The 19,945-nt window shown below is 39.3% G+C and overlaps 1 protein-coding gene across 4 annotated transcripts in view; it reads left to right on the plus strand.

Moving 5' to 3' along the window:
- The first annotated feature begins 11,392 nt into the window (after positions 1–11,392).
- LOC126106428 (uncharacterized) overlaps positions 11,393–19,945 on the plus strand; it is a 112,054-nt gene continuing 103,501 nt past the window's right edge. Inside the window, exons 1-2 of one of the 4 annotated variants that reach the window (XM_049912705.1) lie at positions 11,393–11,704; positions 13,132–13,295. In XM_049912705.1, the coding sequence (XP_049768662.1) occupies positions 13,214–13,295 (82 nt within the window). In that variant the 5' untranslated portion in view covers positions 11,393–11,704; positions 13,132–13,213. The remainder of the gene's footprint in view (positions 11,705–13,131; positions 13,296–19,945) is intronic. The other 3 variants (XM_049912703.1, XM_049912704.1, XM_049912706.1) reach the window with 3 other exon arrangements.

Consider the following 19,945-nt stretch of genomic DNA (forward strand, 5'->3'; position numbering starts at 1 on the left):
GTTCTCTATTTTCCACGAATGATTTTATGATATTGGCTGCTTTCCCCCCTATACCATAACACTTAAGCTTCTTCAATAATACACACATCAAAAAACGTTTTGCATCACCCTGGTTCCCAGAACTCCTGAAGATAGACATTGACTGTGGATATTGTATCACAGATACAGTCCCTTTGACTGTTCAGAGATGTCACTAAACGCACCCAAAGATGTAAACAACCATGCATGAGCAGGGCCTATTAGACGGAAGGGGTTCGACAGTCGATCAGTTCCAGTCATTCTACCAAGACAGTTGTCTGCAGTTCAACCATGCCTAGATGGACAATACCACAGTTCAATTACATCCGCATTCCTACTTTGTGCCAGGAAGGGCTCTCAACAAGGGAAGCGCCCAGGCGTCTCGGAGTGAAGCAAGGCGATGTTGTTCGGACATGGAGGATACACAGAAAGACAGGAACTATCGATGACATGCCTTGCTCAGGCCACCCAAGGGCTACTACTGCAGTGGGTAACTGCTACCTATGGATTATGGCTTGGAGAAACCCTGTCAGCAATACCACCATGTTGAATAATCCTTTTTTGTGCAGCCACAGGACATCGTATTACGACTCAAACTGTGTGCAATAGGTTGCATGGTGCACAACTTTATTCCTGACGTCCATGGCAAAGTCCATCTTTGCAACCACGACACCATGCAGTGCAATACAGATGGGCCCATCAATATGCCGAATGGGCCACTCAGGATTGGCATCACGTTCTCTTCACTGATGAGTGTCGCATATGCCTTCAACCAGACAATCGTTAGAGATGTGTTTGGAGGCAACCCAGTCAGGTTGAACGCCTTAGACACACTGTCCAGAGAGTGCAGCAAGATGAAGGTTCCGTGCTGTTTCGGGGTGGCATTATGTGGAGCTGACGTACACCGCTGGTGGTCATGGAAGGCGCTCTAACGGCTGTACAATCCATGAATGCCATCCCTCCACCAATAGTGCAACCACATCAGTAGTATACTGGTAAGGCATTCGTCTTCATGGATGACAATTCATGCCCCCATCGTGCACATCTTGGGAATGACTTACTCCAGGATAACAACATCGCTCGATTAGGGTGGCCAACATGTTCTCCAGTCATGAAGCCTATTCAACAAACCTGGGATCAATTGAAAAGGGCTGTTTATGAATAACGTGACTCACCAACTACTCTGAGCGATCTACACCGAATCGCCATTGAGGAGTGGGACAATCTGGACCAATAGTGCCTTGACAAACTTGTGGATAGTATGCCACAATGAATACAGGCATGCATCATTGCAAGAGGATGTGCTACTGGGTATTAGAGGTACTGGTGTGTACAGCGATCTGGACCACCACCTCTGAAGGTCTTTCTGTATGGTGGTACAACTTGCAGTGTGTGGTTTTCATGAGCAATAAAAAGGGTGGAAATGATGTTTATGTTGATCTGTATTCCAATTTTCTGTACAGGTTACAGAGCTCTCAGAACCGAGGTGCTGCAAAACATCTTTGATATGTGTATATTGTGGTGTAAAGTTTTTATGGGAAAACCTGATGGGAGAAGGAGGTAGACCCAGGAAAAGGTGGCTGGACAATATGGAAGAAGATATAAAGGTGATGGAAATAAGAAATTGGAGAAGGAAGACAACTGACAGAGAAGAATGGAGGCAGGTGATACAGGAGGCCATTTCTTCAAGGACTGTAGAGCCTGCCAAGAAGAAAGAAGAAGATATTGTAGCGTATACAATCAAAAGCTTTTGAAAGATCTTGGAACATACCACAAATTTTCATTTTGTTCATCTACAGCCTTAGTTATACACACCATAAATTCAGCTATTGCTGTACTGGTGGATTTATCCTTCCTAAACCCATGCTGTGCATTATTCAAAGCATTGTATTTTTCTATAGAATTTACTATTGTGTCTTTAATTACATATTCTGTTATTTCAGGTAAGACAGGCTTAATAGTTATTAGTCAGTAATTCCCTTGATCTTTCTTGCTACCTCATTTGAAGATAGGGATCACTTTACTTTTTAGAACATGTTGGGAATATTCCTTCTTCCATGGCTAAGTTTATGAGAAAAGTCAGAGGCTTTACCAACCGTCGCATGCAGCATTTAATTAGTCTTGTAGATATACCATCTAGTCCATCACTATTTTTTGTTTTTAATCAGTGTATTATTTTTACTAATTCAGGCTCATTTGTTGGAAGAAGGAGCAAACTTTTTGTCTCATTCGGGGTACTTTGTGTGCATTTTGTGTCAGCAATGTTTAGCTTTATTAATTTGTCCACTACCTCAACATAATGTTGATTTAAATTATAACTTTCTGTAGGGTCCCTGATTTCCTTCCCATTTTTCTTTATAGTAATGTTCCCATTCCTTTTTCATGTCTACAGCTTCCCTCTCTTTTTTTATGTGTGACCATATGGTCTTTGTGATACTATTAGGAGCTGTAATTTTGTTTATGTAATAATTGGATTTGGTTTCTTTTATCAGTTTCTTATATGATATCTTCTTGTCCCTATAGGCATTACAGTTTGCTTGTGCTGGATTTGTGTGAGAGTGTTCATACATAGTTGTTAGATATTCCCTCTTCCTCTTTACGTCTGCTGTTACTCAGTCTTTATTGCACTTAATGTTTGTATTCCTACATACTAACAGACATGCAAGATCTAGGATAATGTGTTGGAGAATGATTCCCACCCCTTATTTATATTTGCTGTTTGGTATACAGGATGTTTCAGAAGCGATTGTCAGTATTCAAGTGTATGACAGGAATGATCATTTGAAACAAAAAAGTCAGTAAACATGAGCTCTAAAACACATACGTTAAGAGCTATGAGCAATTCTTGATCTTTGATACTGTGAAATGAATCTCTTCTACTGCAAGCTCTTTGCTTTCCATATTTTGGGAAGTGGTTGTATGGACCAAAACAAGAAAAAAAAATTCCGGTAAACATGTGCTCTAAAATGAATACTGGCACCTTAAAAGTTATAAGCAACTGTTCATTAGAAGCGTTGTTTTTCAGAATAGTGAAGATAAACAAGTGCTCATAGCTCTTAAGGTATGCATTTTAGAGCACATGTTTACTAGACTTTTTTTTTTTTTTGTTTTGGTCCATACTGCCACTTCTCAAAATACTGAAAGCAACGAGCTTGCATTAGAAGAGATTTGTTGCACAGTATCGAAGATCAAGAATTGCTCATAGCTTAAGGTATATAGTTTAGAGCCCATACTTATTGGACTTTTTTGTTTTGAATGATCATTCCTGTCATATCCAAGAATATTACTTGCTTGCTGCAACTCTTTAAAGATTTTTTTGTGAATTTCTTATCTTATATGATAACACTATTAATTCCTCATAGTGGTCACCAATGGCTGTGTTTAGGACCTGTACTTTTTGTCTGTATTGTGATATATTGGTAATTACATGATTCATTAATGGTTCTCTGTATCTTTACTGCACCTTATGGGACTATTTACTACTAGATTTAGATCATAAGTGGTGATTAGATCACTGAAGCTCCTTGTATAACAGCTTTCTTTCAGTATGTTTTTTAGATCATCTGCAACTATTATGTATGTATGTCTTGCCTAACAGAACTTCTAGCTCTTTTAGAAAACCATTTACCTGACTGTTTGATGATCTGTACATTCATAATATCAAACACTGTTCCCCTTTGAAAATTGTCTGTATTGCTGCTGATTCAAGTAGCATTTCTGTACAGTTATGTACTGTCCATGGAATGCAGTCCTTCATTTCATTGTGTACATATACTTCAACTCCTCCACCTTTATGTTGACATCAGCAGAAGTAAGCCACTCTTTCATAGTTCTGTATTTTGTAAACACTTATTTAACTTTCTTTTAAACCATGTCCGTTATAATAAATAATGTTATAGTTCTGCTGCTATTGGTACTTCTATTTCATAGGTAAAGAATGTACTGCATCCGTATTTACAATTTTGATGGCACTGGCGGGGGCATGTTAGTTCATAAAAAAATCTTTTCTGCAGCTACTCACATCCCTGCATCTGGTAGATGAACAAGTCGCAGCACTGTCCTTTCTGTTGGCCACTGATACTATATCTCTGGTTTTGGCCAATCCACTGCTGTTATAGTTTGTTGAAGTGGGAGCTGCTGTTAATTTAGTAGTAGTTTTTGAATATGGTCTGTACCACCCCAGTTCACTGAATGTCTTTTGGAACTAACTTTTAATTGCTTTGCTTATCAACTTTCCTAATATCCACTTTTCTTTATTATTCAAATGAAGTCCATGTCTGTTGAAACATGATTTATTAAGTGGGCTGACATCTATTAATTTGACACTGCTGAACACCTTACGTGTGTCTTTTAGTTTTTCGTTTATTCTACGAATTTTGTTGTTCACAGGTGAGCATTCTGGCAGGTCATGTCTGTGGCTGAAAGTTTACGAGTATGATATTTGTATTAGTTAGTAGTAACAGAAGTTTCAAGAGCTGTTTAAACAAGATTACAGCTCTATTTTTGTAAATGTCATTTGCTCCAGCACAAATCAATTTATTGTACTGTTCGGTGTAGTCATTTTTCATGGTTTTGGCAATTTTATGTTTCCATCAATGATATAAACACAAAACGTATGTTTACACAGATTTTGGATTAGTGCTTATTTTTTTATGACAATCATCCCTGCATTTGGCAGTTTCATATTTATTTGAACAGACGATGTCCAAAAAGTCATATACAATGTAAAGGTTATGATCAAATGAAAAGCATTTTTTGATTCTTGCTAAATGAGGCCAGTGACTTCATTTTTTTTATTTCTGCACCTCCATTCTGTTGTCATGTTATTGTACAATTGAATAACATTACTAAAAAAAGGCATTTTAAAGGTTCATGCTGTATGAATATCGAGTTCCATTTTCTGTTGTATCTGGTCAAGGGTATTCACATTTGTACTGAATTTAACAATGTTGCCTGTAACAAATTTCCCTTCTTCAATATGGAAACTGTGCTGGCATAAGCTGGTGCTGGAAGAAATGTGTCGCCAGCACCCTCTCGGCCATCAGTATTTAAATCACTGTCATGGACCAGAGGGCCAGTGAGTTTCAATCTGTCGACAAGTGAGTCACTGAGGCATCAGTCGCAGCTCAGTCACTTGCAGTCGCAGACAGCACATAGCAACCAGAGTAGTGTACATAGCAGACTTGTACTTCACCAACAGTGAGGGTAATGTGGTCTATTACAAAGAACTTGTACCACAACACCTGGGCTATCTTGAGTTAAGCAATTTTCTGTTCTTATGAATAAAGAACCCAGTTAATATATGTGTGCAGTTTGTGTTATAGAAAGAGGATACCGACCACCAACCAACATCCTCTCCTCGCTTCCCATGGTACAGGCATACAGTGACAACGAGTTGACACAAAATAAACCTTGCTAAAAGGTGAAATAACTGATTTTTAGAAGAAAGGTCTGCAGCTGCATGCTGGCTTTGCATTACTCTCACCAATCTCTTCTGGGTGAGGAGAATGTCTTAAGCTAGCTCATGAATTTTCCCACAGTATGACATCTTATTGTGTTACATTATGACACTGCGCATAGTATGCAGTCTGGGCTTGTACTGTACACAAGAATGTGAAGGGGCAGCAATTTTATTCAGCTGGTCATTAGTTTTAGGGAAGTGTATTTGCCATTTTCGGTTGCCATGGATCCACAAGCCTTAAAATTTCATTTCAAATGTGGCAGATATTTAGAACCGTGAATTTCCACATTGGTCTCAATTTTCCAGTTTCTTAGATGATAGTTCACAAAATTTGTTCCTTTTATGATGAGTTTCACATTATTTCTGCCAGACAAATCATCCAACGACTCACCTGTACCTTTACGCATGGCCTCTTGAGACTGTAGCTTGCAATATATTCCCCCACAGTCAAGTGTTTGCAGAATTTTTACCTCGAAACTTCATCAAATAAAATTGTTTTATGATTGTGTACTTACCTGATTTAGCTCCAGTTTTGTTGTATGCATCAACACCTCTTCTTCTCAGTCCCAAAAAAATTTGAAGAACTAGCAAAATCTAAGGAATCAGATTCTTGTTGATGTTGTGGTCTTCAGTGCAAAGAGTAATTTGATGCAGCACTCCTTGCTAGCCCGTCTTGTACAATACAAGCCCTCTCATCTCTGCTGTAGCTACTGCACTTTACCACTAGTGAGGCTTGGTCTGCTTCTACAAATCCCCCCCCCCAAACACATGCATACTTCCCTCGATTAGCTAATTATCTATTCCTTGATGTCTCAGGATATGATCTACTAACTGATTCCTTATTTCAGTCACGTTGTGCCATAAATTCCTTGTTTCCCCAATTCAGTTCCATACTTAATCATTATTGATACGATATACCCAACTAAACTTCAGCATTTTCTTGTAGCATCACATTTCAAAAGCATTCTCTTCTCGTCCAATTTGTTTATCATCCACTTTTCTCTTCCATACAAGGCTGCAGTCCAGTCAAATACCCTGGCTCCATAAAATTTCCATTTATTTCCCACATTAACATTTTTTTTTATTTTCAGAAATGCTTTTCATGCTATTGCCAATGTGCTTTTTATGTCGTCTCTAGTTTGACCATTATGTTATTTTCCTGCCCAACTAGCAAAACCCATCTTCTACTTTTGTGTCTCATCTGTGAATCTAATTCCCTCAGCTTTGGTTGATTTAATTAGACTATATTCTATTACCCTTGCTTTACTTTTGTTGATGTTAATCTTATAACTTCTTATCTAGGTACTATTCATTCTTTTCAACTGTGCTTCCAAGTCCTTTGCTGTCTTAGATATAATTATGGTGCCATTGGGGAACCTATATATGTCTTTATATCTTTTCCCTGGACTTTAATTCCCTTTCCAAATTTCTTGTTCAGTTGTATGCATTTTCCAGTTATTATATTTTCCACTTTGCTGACCATTGTTTATATAATATTCACTATACATCTTGCATTTGAAGAATTTCATGTGCATGGATCAAACAGTTTTTACTATCATCTCTCCACAAGCATTTTTACAAAGACCTCTATCTTGGAATGACCCAAACTGAGCTCTAACCAGGGATTACTACTTCACAGACATGCACCTGGCAACTTTGGTGCCAAAACACAATAAATAAACACAAATGAGTGACTAACTATAATATCAATATTGTGAAAAGGGTGGTTGCTACTCACTATATAATGGAGAAGCTGAGTTGCAGATAGACACAACAAAAAGACTGTTAGAAAGCCAGTTTTCAGCCAACAAGACCTTCTACGAAAATAGACAACACACATTTTTGTTTTAAAATAAATATTTTTGGTTTAGTTTTCATGCATTATAATTTGATTAACTTTGTAATAATATCTTCCATATTATTCCGAATTTCAGGCTGACAAATGCAGATGTTCTAATTGAGTGTTTGTTGTTACTAAACTGTGGTTGAAATACAGTGCGGGACCTGAGTGTGGTATGAAAATCCTACTTATACAAAGTTCCAAAGTACGTCTGCAGAATATCAACACCCTTTAGTAACTTATATGATACCCCCATGTCTCAGCAACTTTTAGTATACTAGCTGATGTAGTGAATCATATTACAAGTCTTATGATTGTACTTGCTATAAGGAAGATAATTACATTGTCTGCAAAGAGTGAACTGGTAGTGAGACTGATCTTCAACAGCAAGTTGGTTATTGCTGAGAAGGAACAGGACTGGTTTGAGTATTAAACTTTCTCAGTGCTTCCATAACCTCCTGTAGGGACTGTGAAGACAAAAATTGATTAATGACAGCAGGCAAGTAGTGATTTAAGCACTCATTATTCCTGTGCTTCAAATGCAAATAGAATGTGTGGCGCCATGCTAAGTACACTCTGCCATGCACTTGACAATGGTTTGCAGTGTGTGTGTGTGTGTGTGTGTGTGTGTGTGTGTGTGTGTGTGTGTGTGTGGATGTAAAATAGGATCATAATATGGGTTAAGCCAATTCAAAGGGATGCCTCTGGTGTCACAGGTCTGCGGTTTCTCTAATAAAATTTTGTGGCCTGTGAGATCAATTCTTTTTGCCCCGTCTAGTAAGATCCCACTTGGATTTTATTTTTTTCAAGAGTATGTAGTGTACACATGTTCTTTTATACAGCAGTAGTTGCACGCTTATTCTTCTGGAGGCTGTACTCAGCATCTGAAACAATATGGTTCTTTCCAGATCACTTAACCTAATTGATTTTTTCAAAATGTTGCTAAACACAGGAATCAAGGACATAGGCTTCTAATTTTCTCCATTATTTTTCTCATCTTTCTTGAGAAGTGGAATAACTGTTGCCACTTTCATACAGCTAGAAAATATTCCTATCAGTATAAATGAATTGTACATATTAGAGAGTGGGACAGCTATTTTATAAGTTGTCTAAGATAAAATCAGGTACGTCATGAGTTCCAGGTAATTATTTATTTATTTTTGATTCCTATTGCTTGATATGATTTCATCAGATTTAGTTCCAGAAAAGGGATGTAAGGGCTGAGAGAGATTACATTTTACTTTTGTGTATCATTGATGTTTTGTGTAAGAAGTGACAATAAATTTGTTAAAATGTTGGTATTAATGTTCCATTTAATTCTGTGAACATTTTGGAGCAAACATGGTTAAACACTAAGTAGTAAGACAAAAACAGTGTTACAAGAAATGATTATAAAATCGAACTCTTTCTGTGAAGTCTCTAAGGTGTTATAGAATAGAATATTCAGTTTATGGTAAAGAAGATTATGATTTTCTACGGTACAATGGGATAAATATTACCATTAATTGATGTTTTTGCAAGTTTGTGGTGATATGCCACTATTATTTCTTGCCTTATTCTTGTCTCTTTCTTTGTGGATTTCTTTACCTTGTGTTTCATTAGTATTCTTTCTTGAAACCACATAGATATTTGCTTTCTAATCTCTTCAGTACCACTAAGTATACACAGAAAATGGCTCTGTGTATTGTGTAATTTGCAATCCATAAGGGAGCGATGTGTAGTTGGTTGTAGTGAGTTCCCAGAGTCATTGCTTAAAATCAGTTCTTCAAACTCAAGTAGGTTTTTACAAGATAGTTTGTGTCCATCTTCCAGTAAACTGAAGATGTTATATTTCTGCTTGTTCAAAGGAGGATATATTATATTTTTTACAGTTTAAAACAAGTTCATTTGTACAAAAAGCAATTAATACAAATCTGTTGAATTTCAGTGTACATACTAACAAATTACGTATCTCTCAACAGACACTGCTTATGCTGTTTTGTACTTGTAAAAATATAACACCACAATTTATGCAATGCTCAAATAAAAGAAATAATAAACAGAGTAGAACATTCAAACTTCTTGGAAGTATGTACTGATAAAAAATTAAACAGGGAAAAACATAAAGTAAATCTGTGAAACATTGAGGTTCATGTTATTTTTCTCCACATGAGAGGAATTTTCAACTGTGGAAACTGAGATCTCAATAAGTTAACATATTTTCATTCATTATTATTGTATGGGATATTATTGTGACATAATTCCTGCCTTTGCAAAAAGCTGTACACTACCTTACATCAAAGAAAGAAACTAGAATTATGTCTGTGGTTCACACATTTACTTCTTTACTGTTTATGCATTCATGAACATTAGCTATTGCTTTACAGTACATTTACTCACTGATTAGATTTATTGTCAATTCATTCAAGCTTGATAGTACAGTGATATTATGAAGAGGAAAAATAATATCCACCACCCTGTAGTAAATCTAACTTTAGCTTTCCGTAGGCATTTTGTAAGAGCAGTGAGCAATCACAAGGGTATCATTGTTGGCATCCTTTGACAACATATCCACAGAAAAAGTGTACCTGAGAGACAGCAAAACCATAGCATTTTCGATTGCTGATTAATGTTGTTTCTCAAGCGTTGGCAGAAGAGCCAAGTGTTGCTAGAGGAGGCCAAAATGCACGCGTTTAATTACACGCTGATTGGCGTGAGGTCTGGAATCACTGACAGTGGCGACACGCGGGTCCGTCGTATACTAGCGGACCGTGGCCGATTTAAAAGCTACCACCTAGCAAGTGTGGTGTCTGGCAGTGACACCACAGCTTCCTCTTGTCAACACTTTCTATACCATACAGAAATTACTGTCAGAAAGTAGTATGGTAGTGACCAACAAGTATGTATGTTGCCAGCAAATGGTTGTATAAATATACGCAGTTTCTTTCTCCAAATGATATGTTATAATTGGAAAAGGAAAGTTGCTACTCGCCATATAGTGGAGATGCTGAGTCACAGATAGTGACAACAAAAAGACTGTCACAAATCACAAATAATAGCTTCCGGCCAGTAAAGCCTAAGTCAGAATTAGATGGAAAACACACACATACACACACAAGCAAATGCAACTCACACACACGACTGCAGTCTCAGGCAACTGAGGCCATAGTCGTGGGTGTGAGATGCACTTGTGTGAGTCTGTATGTGTGTGTTTGCTGACTAATTCTGATGAAGGCATTACTGGCTGAAAGCTGTTATTTGTGACAGTGTTTTTGTTGTCACTATCTGTGACTCAGCATCTCCGCTATGTGGTGAACAGCAACTTTCCTTTTCACAATATTGTTACATCTCATCCAGGATTTTCCATTGTTTGACATATTATAATGTTTGTCATGAATACGATGAATGAATGTAACCCATAAAGACGTAGTTTAATTGATGTATCAATGAAAAAAATATATTACTGGTTCAACATGTGCGGTGTATTTTCATTTGCTTGCAACTAAATATTTCTCCTAATAGGCATCAATTGTACTCATGTAATAGGCCTATCCTCATAAAGAACATGCATTTTCCAGAATTTTTTCTTATTATTTGGTCGTAATTACTTCATACTTACCAACTAATTTTTGCAGGACAGGTGTTGAAAAATACTGCATCTGGTCAATCGCTCAGTTCTGCTGTTTATTATAATGAAATGATTGAAAATTTAGTTTTCTTGCTAACCTCTCTTAAATTTTTTTCCAATTTCTTTCCACTATTTTCCCCCAGAAGCACATTTCTAAGTCAACAATTATTTTTATTATTGGTGTTGCTTCTCTTTATTTGTGCAATGTTTAAGTAATAGATATCACAGCTGATACCAAATTCTTCTTGATATATGTTTAAAATTAAATTGCCTTTATGCATTTAGAAGAAGAGAAGACAGGTGCCACATGTGGTCTCCAGATGGGCTGTATCAGTAGCAAGCAGTGGTCTCTAACTTACGGTGCCAATAAACAGTGCAGCCTCAGTGGCCAGCTTGCCAAAGGCAGCTTGGTGGGGGAAGACAGGGAGAGCAGTGGAGGGGGAGAGAATGCGGACAGCACAAGTTATTTACTGAGTAGGAAGCATCCAGTAGTGTTCTGCAGCTCGTGTGAGCAACGTGTCTGTCGAGTTCAGTGTGCCGTGCTTTTAAAACGTGGTCTGTGTAACACTGCTGCTGAAATACAGTATCAAACTGATGTAGCAAATGCTGACAAATGAAGTGTTTATGGTACCGTTATTTTATACAAAATGTGTTAGGTGAATGTGAAGTGTTGTGGAACATATTCATTAATATAACACTGGACCCACAAAAATGAAATGTTACCAAAATATAGAAAACATTCTGGATAATATTTGAAGCATTAGTAATTCAGCTTTCTGTAAGTCGTGAGATGATATGCAGACAGACATCATTGTCATTTGTGCAAAATATTTTTCATTCTTAAAGCAAACAAGCTGCATACTTAACTAGTTTTAGGAAATTTTGCAGATTCTACAGAAAACAGCTACTTGATCAGACACAACTCACTTTTAAAAAACTATAGACATTTTCATTGGTATTCATTCAAAAGCCCCCTACAATTCTAACTGTTTTTGCAAGTCATGAAAGTTCAAGACAACTCAACTGGTTAAAAAAAAACTAACGCTGAGCTTTTGTGAGACATTAAATCGTGGTAATATATATTTCAAATAGATTTTCAACAAGATACAGTTATCTGAATATAAGTTTCAGCTTTGTATGCCATCCAGTTCTAACTCTAATCATTATCCTTTAAAAAACTTTCTCATAACTTTTTTAAATCATCAAACAAAAGTTTCCTCACAGTAAAATGATAACATTTCATTCTTCACTGTTTTGTATTCTGCATTGGTCTATGTAGTAAAAGTGTCTCACTACTTTAGAATTTGTTCTAAATGTGACATCTTATTAGTCCCTAAATGGCGAATCCATTTAGCAGTTTATTACATACATGCTTGGAAAAGCTATGCCAAATCATCTGCTTTCACCACTGAAATTAGAAAATACTTTAGACTTTTCAGTACAGTACAATGGAAGCCTGAAAATGATATACATTCTTCTTTCCACCAACAAAACATTACTTCATATTTTGCATTCCTTACAGTATTTTTGTCATTTTCTTAGCAGTAAAGATGTCTTTTCACTTTTTCTTCATATTAAAATGCTGCACAACCATTTAAAAAATCGCACTCACAATTTTGGAGTTTCAGCAGTTTCTTTATATGGAGCACTTTCGTGATGCATTAATGTGACACACTATAAACCATTTTTCTGTAATTTCGTAGAAACAGAGAGACAAAAATATTCTGTTAGTATTATGCGCAGAAACAGTAATTTGTAATCTTAGAACTGTACCAAGTTCCCTGCAATATTCCACATGTTTTGGATTAGATTCTCTTCAGTTCACCTGTATCCCAAAACGCTGTCCCACTTACGCAATGGAATCAAGCCAAGAATCTAGACACCTGTTTGTGGGTGCACGCAGTTCTAGTTTCTGTGTTAGTAGCTCATCTCTTTGTGGATACATATTCTTGATATCAATCTGGCTCTCACTTAAAGAAGTGTTATTCTTTAACTGCCATGCCCCAATGTCAAAACAGTGAAACCGACAGCCTCATTTACGAAATATCGTAGCTGTCGTGAAGATATTATGTCTGAAACGAAACTATGGCACTTAAAATTTTATTTTTCTTACTCAACGCTATCGATACTTCTAGTTCATATTTCTTAACTGATTCGCGAAGGTTTTTATTTAACTGCCCTTTACCACTAAGTTTACCCCGACAGATTGGAAACTTCAGATGAAAGACGATGGCCTCACGAAAATTTTAAAACTGAAGAGCGTTGTGATGCGATTACAGCCCGCAGAATGACGCTTCAAGTGGCTTCAACACTGAAACTCTCAATAGTTGTCGTAGTCCTGACACTTGCTGTCACGAAGGCTCAGATAGGTAAGTAACTTCAGAATGCATGAGTTGTGCAGTGTTTGTTTTCTGTGGGTACGGTATTTACGGAAAATGTCAGGCAGGCTAGTAACCCGCTTGACAGAACACAAGTTGTGTCCTATTGCCCTCCTGTTATTTGTAGCATAGTTTCACTAGCTTTTTAATTTATAGGTAGCTCTTTAGTAAACCACTTAATTTCTCCTGGCTTTTAATTGCAGCTCCCTTCATTTATACCACTTTGCACAAAAGCAATTTAGTGTTTTAACGGCGCTTTGACGTGCGCCTCCTTAATATACAATCAAACGAAAGTTAATATGAGCATCACTGGTCATTTTGCTGGGAACTTGATAAACAAAGAAACAAAGTAAAGTTAATCTTTCCATCAATTTTGGGAAGTATCCCATCCCTTGTACATTTTTTAGTAACCAAATCGGTATATTCGCATAGATATTTTATATGTTTTATGTTTTGAGAAAAGCTACGATCCTCCAGCAATTTTCAAGAGCTCTCCCTTCACACAATTAAATGAAAGATGGTAGTATTTATCTACCAACACTACAAGTTGTCCTCGTGTCACATCACAAAATGATTGTATGATTGTATTTTCTTGTCACCTGGCTATATTTATTTTGCACATTTAGCTGTACATTTCTAGTTACAACGCAGTTTATTAAATAGCCCAGGTACAGCACTAATTTTATCCTAAGAGTTTTTTGATACTTATATATACGCGGAAACTGATAGAAATTATAATTTTTCAGCGATAGTAACAGTATATGCGGAAACTGATCGAAATTATAATTTTTCAGCGTTAGTAACAGTAATAACAGACCGCTTTCGAAATTACGTCGATCGATATCGTCACAGGATGTGATGACTTTATAGCAAGGCTTTGAAAAAAAAAGTGCGTGTATTGAGACGATATTGAGCTTTGTTGATCTTTGACAGGGCCATTTTCTCGCAACAGATGTTCTGCGCGTCGACGGCTGCCAGAAAGGTGACGACTGTAAATGTTTCTTCTCGAATGCAGCCGTTCTAAACCTTGAACAGCCCTTGCCAACAAATGTTTTTGTCCCTGGCAACATCGCTTTCACCTGTATGTATGGGTCTTCAGTCAATAAAACAACTTTTAAATACATTATGTTCATTCAGCCGATTCGATGTAATCACTACTTTATTGTGGAACAGTCCAACAGACAGTCTTTCTGCGTCCATATTGAATCCCTTATGCAGGCTTTCCTAGGAGCTAGAATTTTGCGCCGCGTAGTACGTAACGCTGAACAGTGACAAAAGACTGAAGGCGTTTTCCGACAGCGCAATGCCATTTGGTTCTAGACGAATCTAATGCGTTGCACGCTGCGTTCTAGTGAACAGACGATGGAAGATTACCACATTACAGAGAGAAAAGAAGAAATAAGTATCACAGCGTCCGATGGTAAGTAACACGAGAGCCAGCTACTGGGGCAGGCTGAGATTTCTGTGTGGAAGGTGAAAGGAACACTTTTTCAGATGTTGTACCGCAAACTCGAAATATGGAATAAAGTGTCGGCGGAACCCAATAATGGCCTCTGCAGAAAGGCCGACAATAAGTATTCAGAAACAACTGAGCGGGAACCACATTCCATAAATTTCGGCAAAGATCGGAATGTGACCCTTTAAGTAATGTGCCATCGTCCTCCCACCAATCGAGGAAAGAAAGCGACTCCTTTCTCAATTATTTAAATGAGAATTTTTATCTATTTGTTTATTCATATGGCTCACGTACAGTTTAATAATATAGGTATGTAACATTAGTATATGAAAATAACAAGAATATGAAAACACAAAACTACATACACACATCAAAAAAAGTTTTACATCACCTCGGTTCCGAGAGTTCTGGAACATGCACAGAAAATTGAAAGAGAAATCAACTTAAACATCATTTCTGCCCTTTTGTTGCTCATGAAGACCACGCATTGCATGTCGTACCACCGTACAGCGAGATCTTCAGAGGTGGTGATCCAGGTTGCTGTACGCACCGGTACTTCTAATACCCAGTAGAACGTTCTCTTGCACTGATGCATGCCTGTATTCGTCCTGGCATACTATCCACAAGTTCGTCAAGGCACTGTTGGTCCAGATTGTCCCATTCCTCAACGGCGATTCGGCGTAGATCCCTCAGAGTGGTTGGTGGGTAACGTCGTCCAAAACAGACCTTTTCAATCAATCCCAGGCATGTTCGGTAGGGTTCAAGTCTGGAGAACATGCTGGCCACTATAGTCGAGCGACGTCGTTATCCTGAAGGAAGTCATTCACAAAATGTGCACGATGGGGGCGCGAATTGTCGTCCATGAAGTCGAATGCCTCGCCAGTATGCTGCCGATATGGTTGCACTATCGGTCAGAGGATGGTATTCACGTATCGTACAGACGTTATGGCGCCTTCCATGACCACCAGCGGCATACGTCGGCCTCACATAATGCCACCCCAAAACAGCAGGGAATCTCCAACTTGCTGCACACGCTGGACAGTGCATCTAAGGCGTTCAGCCTGACCGGGTTGCCTCCAAACACTTCTCTGACTATTGTCTGGTTGAAGGCATATACGACTCTTATTGGTGAAGAGGACGTGACGCCAATCCTGAGCAGTCCATTCGGCATGTTGTTGGGCCCATCTGTACCACGCTGCATGTTGTCGTGGTTGCAAAGATGGACATCACCATTGACGTTGGGAGTGAAGTTGTGCATCACGCAGCCTATTGCACACAATTTGAGTCGTATCACGACGTCCCGTGGCTGCACGAAAAGCATTATTCAACATGGTGGCGTTGCTGTCATGATTCCTCCGAGCCATAGTCCGTAGGTAGTGGTCATCCACTGCAGTAATGCCCTTGCGCAGCTTGAGCGAGGCATGTCATCGACGGTTCCTGTCTCTCTGTATCTCCTCCATGCCTGAAAAACATCGCTTTGGTTCACTCTGAGATGCCTGGACACTTCCTTTGTTGAGAGCCGTTCCTGGCACAAAGCGGACGCTATCGAATCGCAGTACTGACCGACTAGGCTTGGTTGAGCTACAGACCTGAGCCATGTACCTCCCTTCCTGGTGGTTTGACTGGAACTGACTGGCTGTTGGACCTCCTCCGTCTAATAGGCGCTGCTCGTACATGGTTGTTTACATCCTATGGCGGGTTTAGTCACATCTCTGAACAGTTAAAGGGACTATGTCTGTGATACAATATCCACAGTCAACGTCTATCTTCAGGAGTTCTGGGAACTGGGGTGATGCAAACCTTTTTTTGGTGTATGTATAAAACTAACTAAATGTCAGTATCTAAATTCCTAATCTATATAATAGCCGTGTCATCAACTTTCATGAGGTCTCTCCAACTCCCCTGATAGGAAGAAGGCAAGGGGCATTCATCTCTAATGCGCTTGATTGTCTGATTCGGAGCCCCATAAACCGGAGACTGTGTAGTACCCCATTTGTAAAGACAGTCTGCGCATCTTCCATGCCCAGCGTTAGCTTTGCTTCTTTTGACCTAAAGTTTCCTGTCGATTTCTGTGCCAGCATTATCACAGTTATACTTTCGGAGCCACTGACGCTCTTCAAGATTTTCAGTACGTTGACAGTTCTGCTCCTACAGGTCTCTCATCCCGGTACTACTTGCATCTAGCTGTTCTGCTTCCCAAATGGTGGATTTCTTGAACGGATTCTATTTCGTCGTTAACTTGGTATGTCTTCCTGTATGGGTAATTCCATGTTATCCTGTAGCTTGTGGTGTTCCCTAAGCAATGTCTCGCTTCTACAGATTGCGGGTAGATAGATGTTGCTCAACAGTGGAAGTCAATAAATCGATTTTGGTCGGATTGTCCCAGTTGTTAACCGCATAGTGTGGTTCAACTCGACGCAGTCAAGTTGGTGTGGCAGCTGTTTAGCCACACCAGGGCACGATAATCGACTGCTGAGAAAACCAGCGGAATGGATGATGTGCGCAAGTTACCTGCTGGATGCTCCCCATGTCATTCCACAAATTCTTGGCAGTAGTATTTTCAAGATGTTTTCTATAAGAAAGGGTGCAGTCAAGGGCGACACCAAGGTACTTTGGGTATTTGTTGTGCGAAAGAGAATAAAGAAGACCGATTCCTCTTCAAAAACTGGAAGAGTTATCGAAACCACCGCCACAAGAGGATGAAATAGACGCATTCTTCAAAGCCATGGCACTGACGTGAAAAAAATTGTAGTCAGATCCCATTACGCAGCCCAGACAGGATTTTTCCAGGTCATCACAGGGATGGTAATGTTAAATGTCAGAGCAGGTCTAGTTCACTAACTGTGAATTATAATGAGTCATTCGTCCTCGCAGCATCCGTCTTCACCATTCCCCAAGTCTATCACTGAGACGTCTACAACACGTTACTCAGACACGTGACATTGTCACTCAACACTCGGGTTTTCACTAAATTGCCGTACTGGTGAGCAGTAGCTACTAATACAACAAATAATACAGAACAAGACAATGTTTCGTATAATGCCCCACACTTTATTTGCTAACTCATTGTAATCTATGAAAATTGTTTTGTGGTTTATGTAGCTGAGGTTTTTGTCACGTGCTACAATTTTGTAAAACTTTTACTTTTCATTGAATTTCTTGCAAATATTAAAAAAAATTAATAACAACTGTAAGAAAACTGCTTTCACACGATGTACATTCTTCCCAGACAGCACACGTGGACCGAATAGTTGATGTGTTTGCAATTTCATTTTCTGGGTAAATGGGAATGTGCTACGTATTCCTGCCCTAGCAAGACGCCCTATCCTATTCACGCGGTGCAAAATTACTGCTCCTAGGAAAACCAGAAACTTCTGGCGTTGCGGGTGTACTCACTCGTGTGAATTGAGGCTGTTCACAGTGGCACTGACAACGGTCGCCAGACACCTTCGTGACAGCTCAGTCACGGAGCGTCCGATCACCTGTGTCAATTTGTGGCATCAAATATGTTACCGGGTTCATAAACGTATCTAATGTGGCGTCACAGCTTGTGGTTTTCTATAGTCGCATCGTGAGCTACCGTTCACACGGGACGCCACAAATTCTGCATAGTTGCACAGCTTTCAATATGGCGTCAATTTAAACCATATGAGCGGATATGAACGTTATAGTGCAGGTTATGACCTTTCAGACCTGTATCAAGAGTTAAATACAAGATAGACGAAATCCAAGTGTTGGATCCGAAAACAGATTTTGCACAGGGATAAATCATGGGCAACAAATACCTTTATAACAGAAACTACATTCGGACACGGAAATGGTCTCCAGTGACATGCAAATATCATCTGTAGACACGCCACTCTTCCAAAATTTTAGAATTTTGTTGTTTTCGTTAATATGGGCATTTAAAATAACTAATTTTTGGTTTAATAGCTGCCATATCACACTGAGGAGCTATTTCCTACGTATAATCCACAACTGATAGAATGTTTGGTCTCTCAAATTACGAAGTTTATACGGCTCACTATTTCGCTTTTATATATTAAGTTTATATACACACATCAAAAAAAGTTTTGCATCATCTCGGTTCCGAGAGTTCCAGAACCTGTACAGAAAATTGGAATAGAAATCAACATAAACATTGTTTCCGCCCATCTTGTTGCTCATGAAAACCACACATTGCATGTTGTACCACCATACAGCGAGACCTTCAGAGGTGTGGCCCAGATTGCTGTACAGACGGGTACCTCTAATACGCAGTAGCACATCCTCTTGCACTGATGCATGCCTCTATTCGTCGTGGCATACCATCCACAAGTTCATCGAGGACTATTGGTCCAGATTGTCCCACTCCTCAATGGCGATTCGGCGTAGATAAAAAACAAAAAGTTCAGATGTGTGTGAAATCTTTTGGGACTTAACTGCTAAGGTCATCAGTCCCTGAGCTTACACACTAATTAACCTAAATTATCCTAAGGACAAACACACACACCCATGACCGAGGGAGGACTCGAACCTCCGCCGGGATCAGCCGCACAGTCCAGGACTGCAGCGGCGTAGATCCCTCAGAGTGGCTGGTAAGTCACATAAACAGCTCTTTTCAATCTCTCCCAGACATGTTCGATAGGGTTCATGTCTGGAGAACATGCTGGCCACTCTAGTCGAGCGGTGTCGTTATCCTGAAGGAAGTCATTCACAAAATGTGCACGATGGCGGCGCGAATTGTCGTCCATGACCACCAGCGGCGTACGTCTACCCCACATAATGCCACCGCAAAACAGCAGGGAGCCTCTACCTTGCTGCACTCACTGCACAGTGTGTCTAAGGCGTTCAGCGTGACCGGGTTGTCTCCAAACAAGTCTTCGGCGATTGTCTGGCTGAAGGCATTACGACACTCGTCGGTGAGGAGAACGTGATGCAAATCCTGAGCGTTCCTTTCGGCATGTTGTTGGCCTCATCCGTACCACCTTGCATGTTGTGGTTGCAAAGATGGACGTCGCCATGGACGTCTGGATTGAAGTTGCGCGTCATGCAGCCTATTGCGCACAGTTTGAGTCGTAACACGACATTTTTTTGGCTGCACGAAAAGCATTATTCAAGACGGTGGCGTTGCTGTCAGGGTTCCTCCGAACCATAATCCATAGGTAGCGGTCATCCACTGCAGTAGTACACCTTGGACACTTCC

The sequence above is a fragment of the Schistocerca cancellata genome, chromosome 10 (assembly GCF_023864275.1).
Source record: "Schistocerca cancellata isolate TAMUIC-IGC-003103 chromosome 10, iqSchCanc2.1, whole genome shotgun sequence".
Lineage (NCBI taxonomy): Eukaryota > Metazoa > Arthropoda > Insecta > Orthoptera > Acrididae > Schistocerca > Schistocerca cancellata.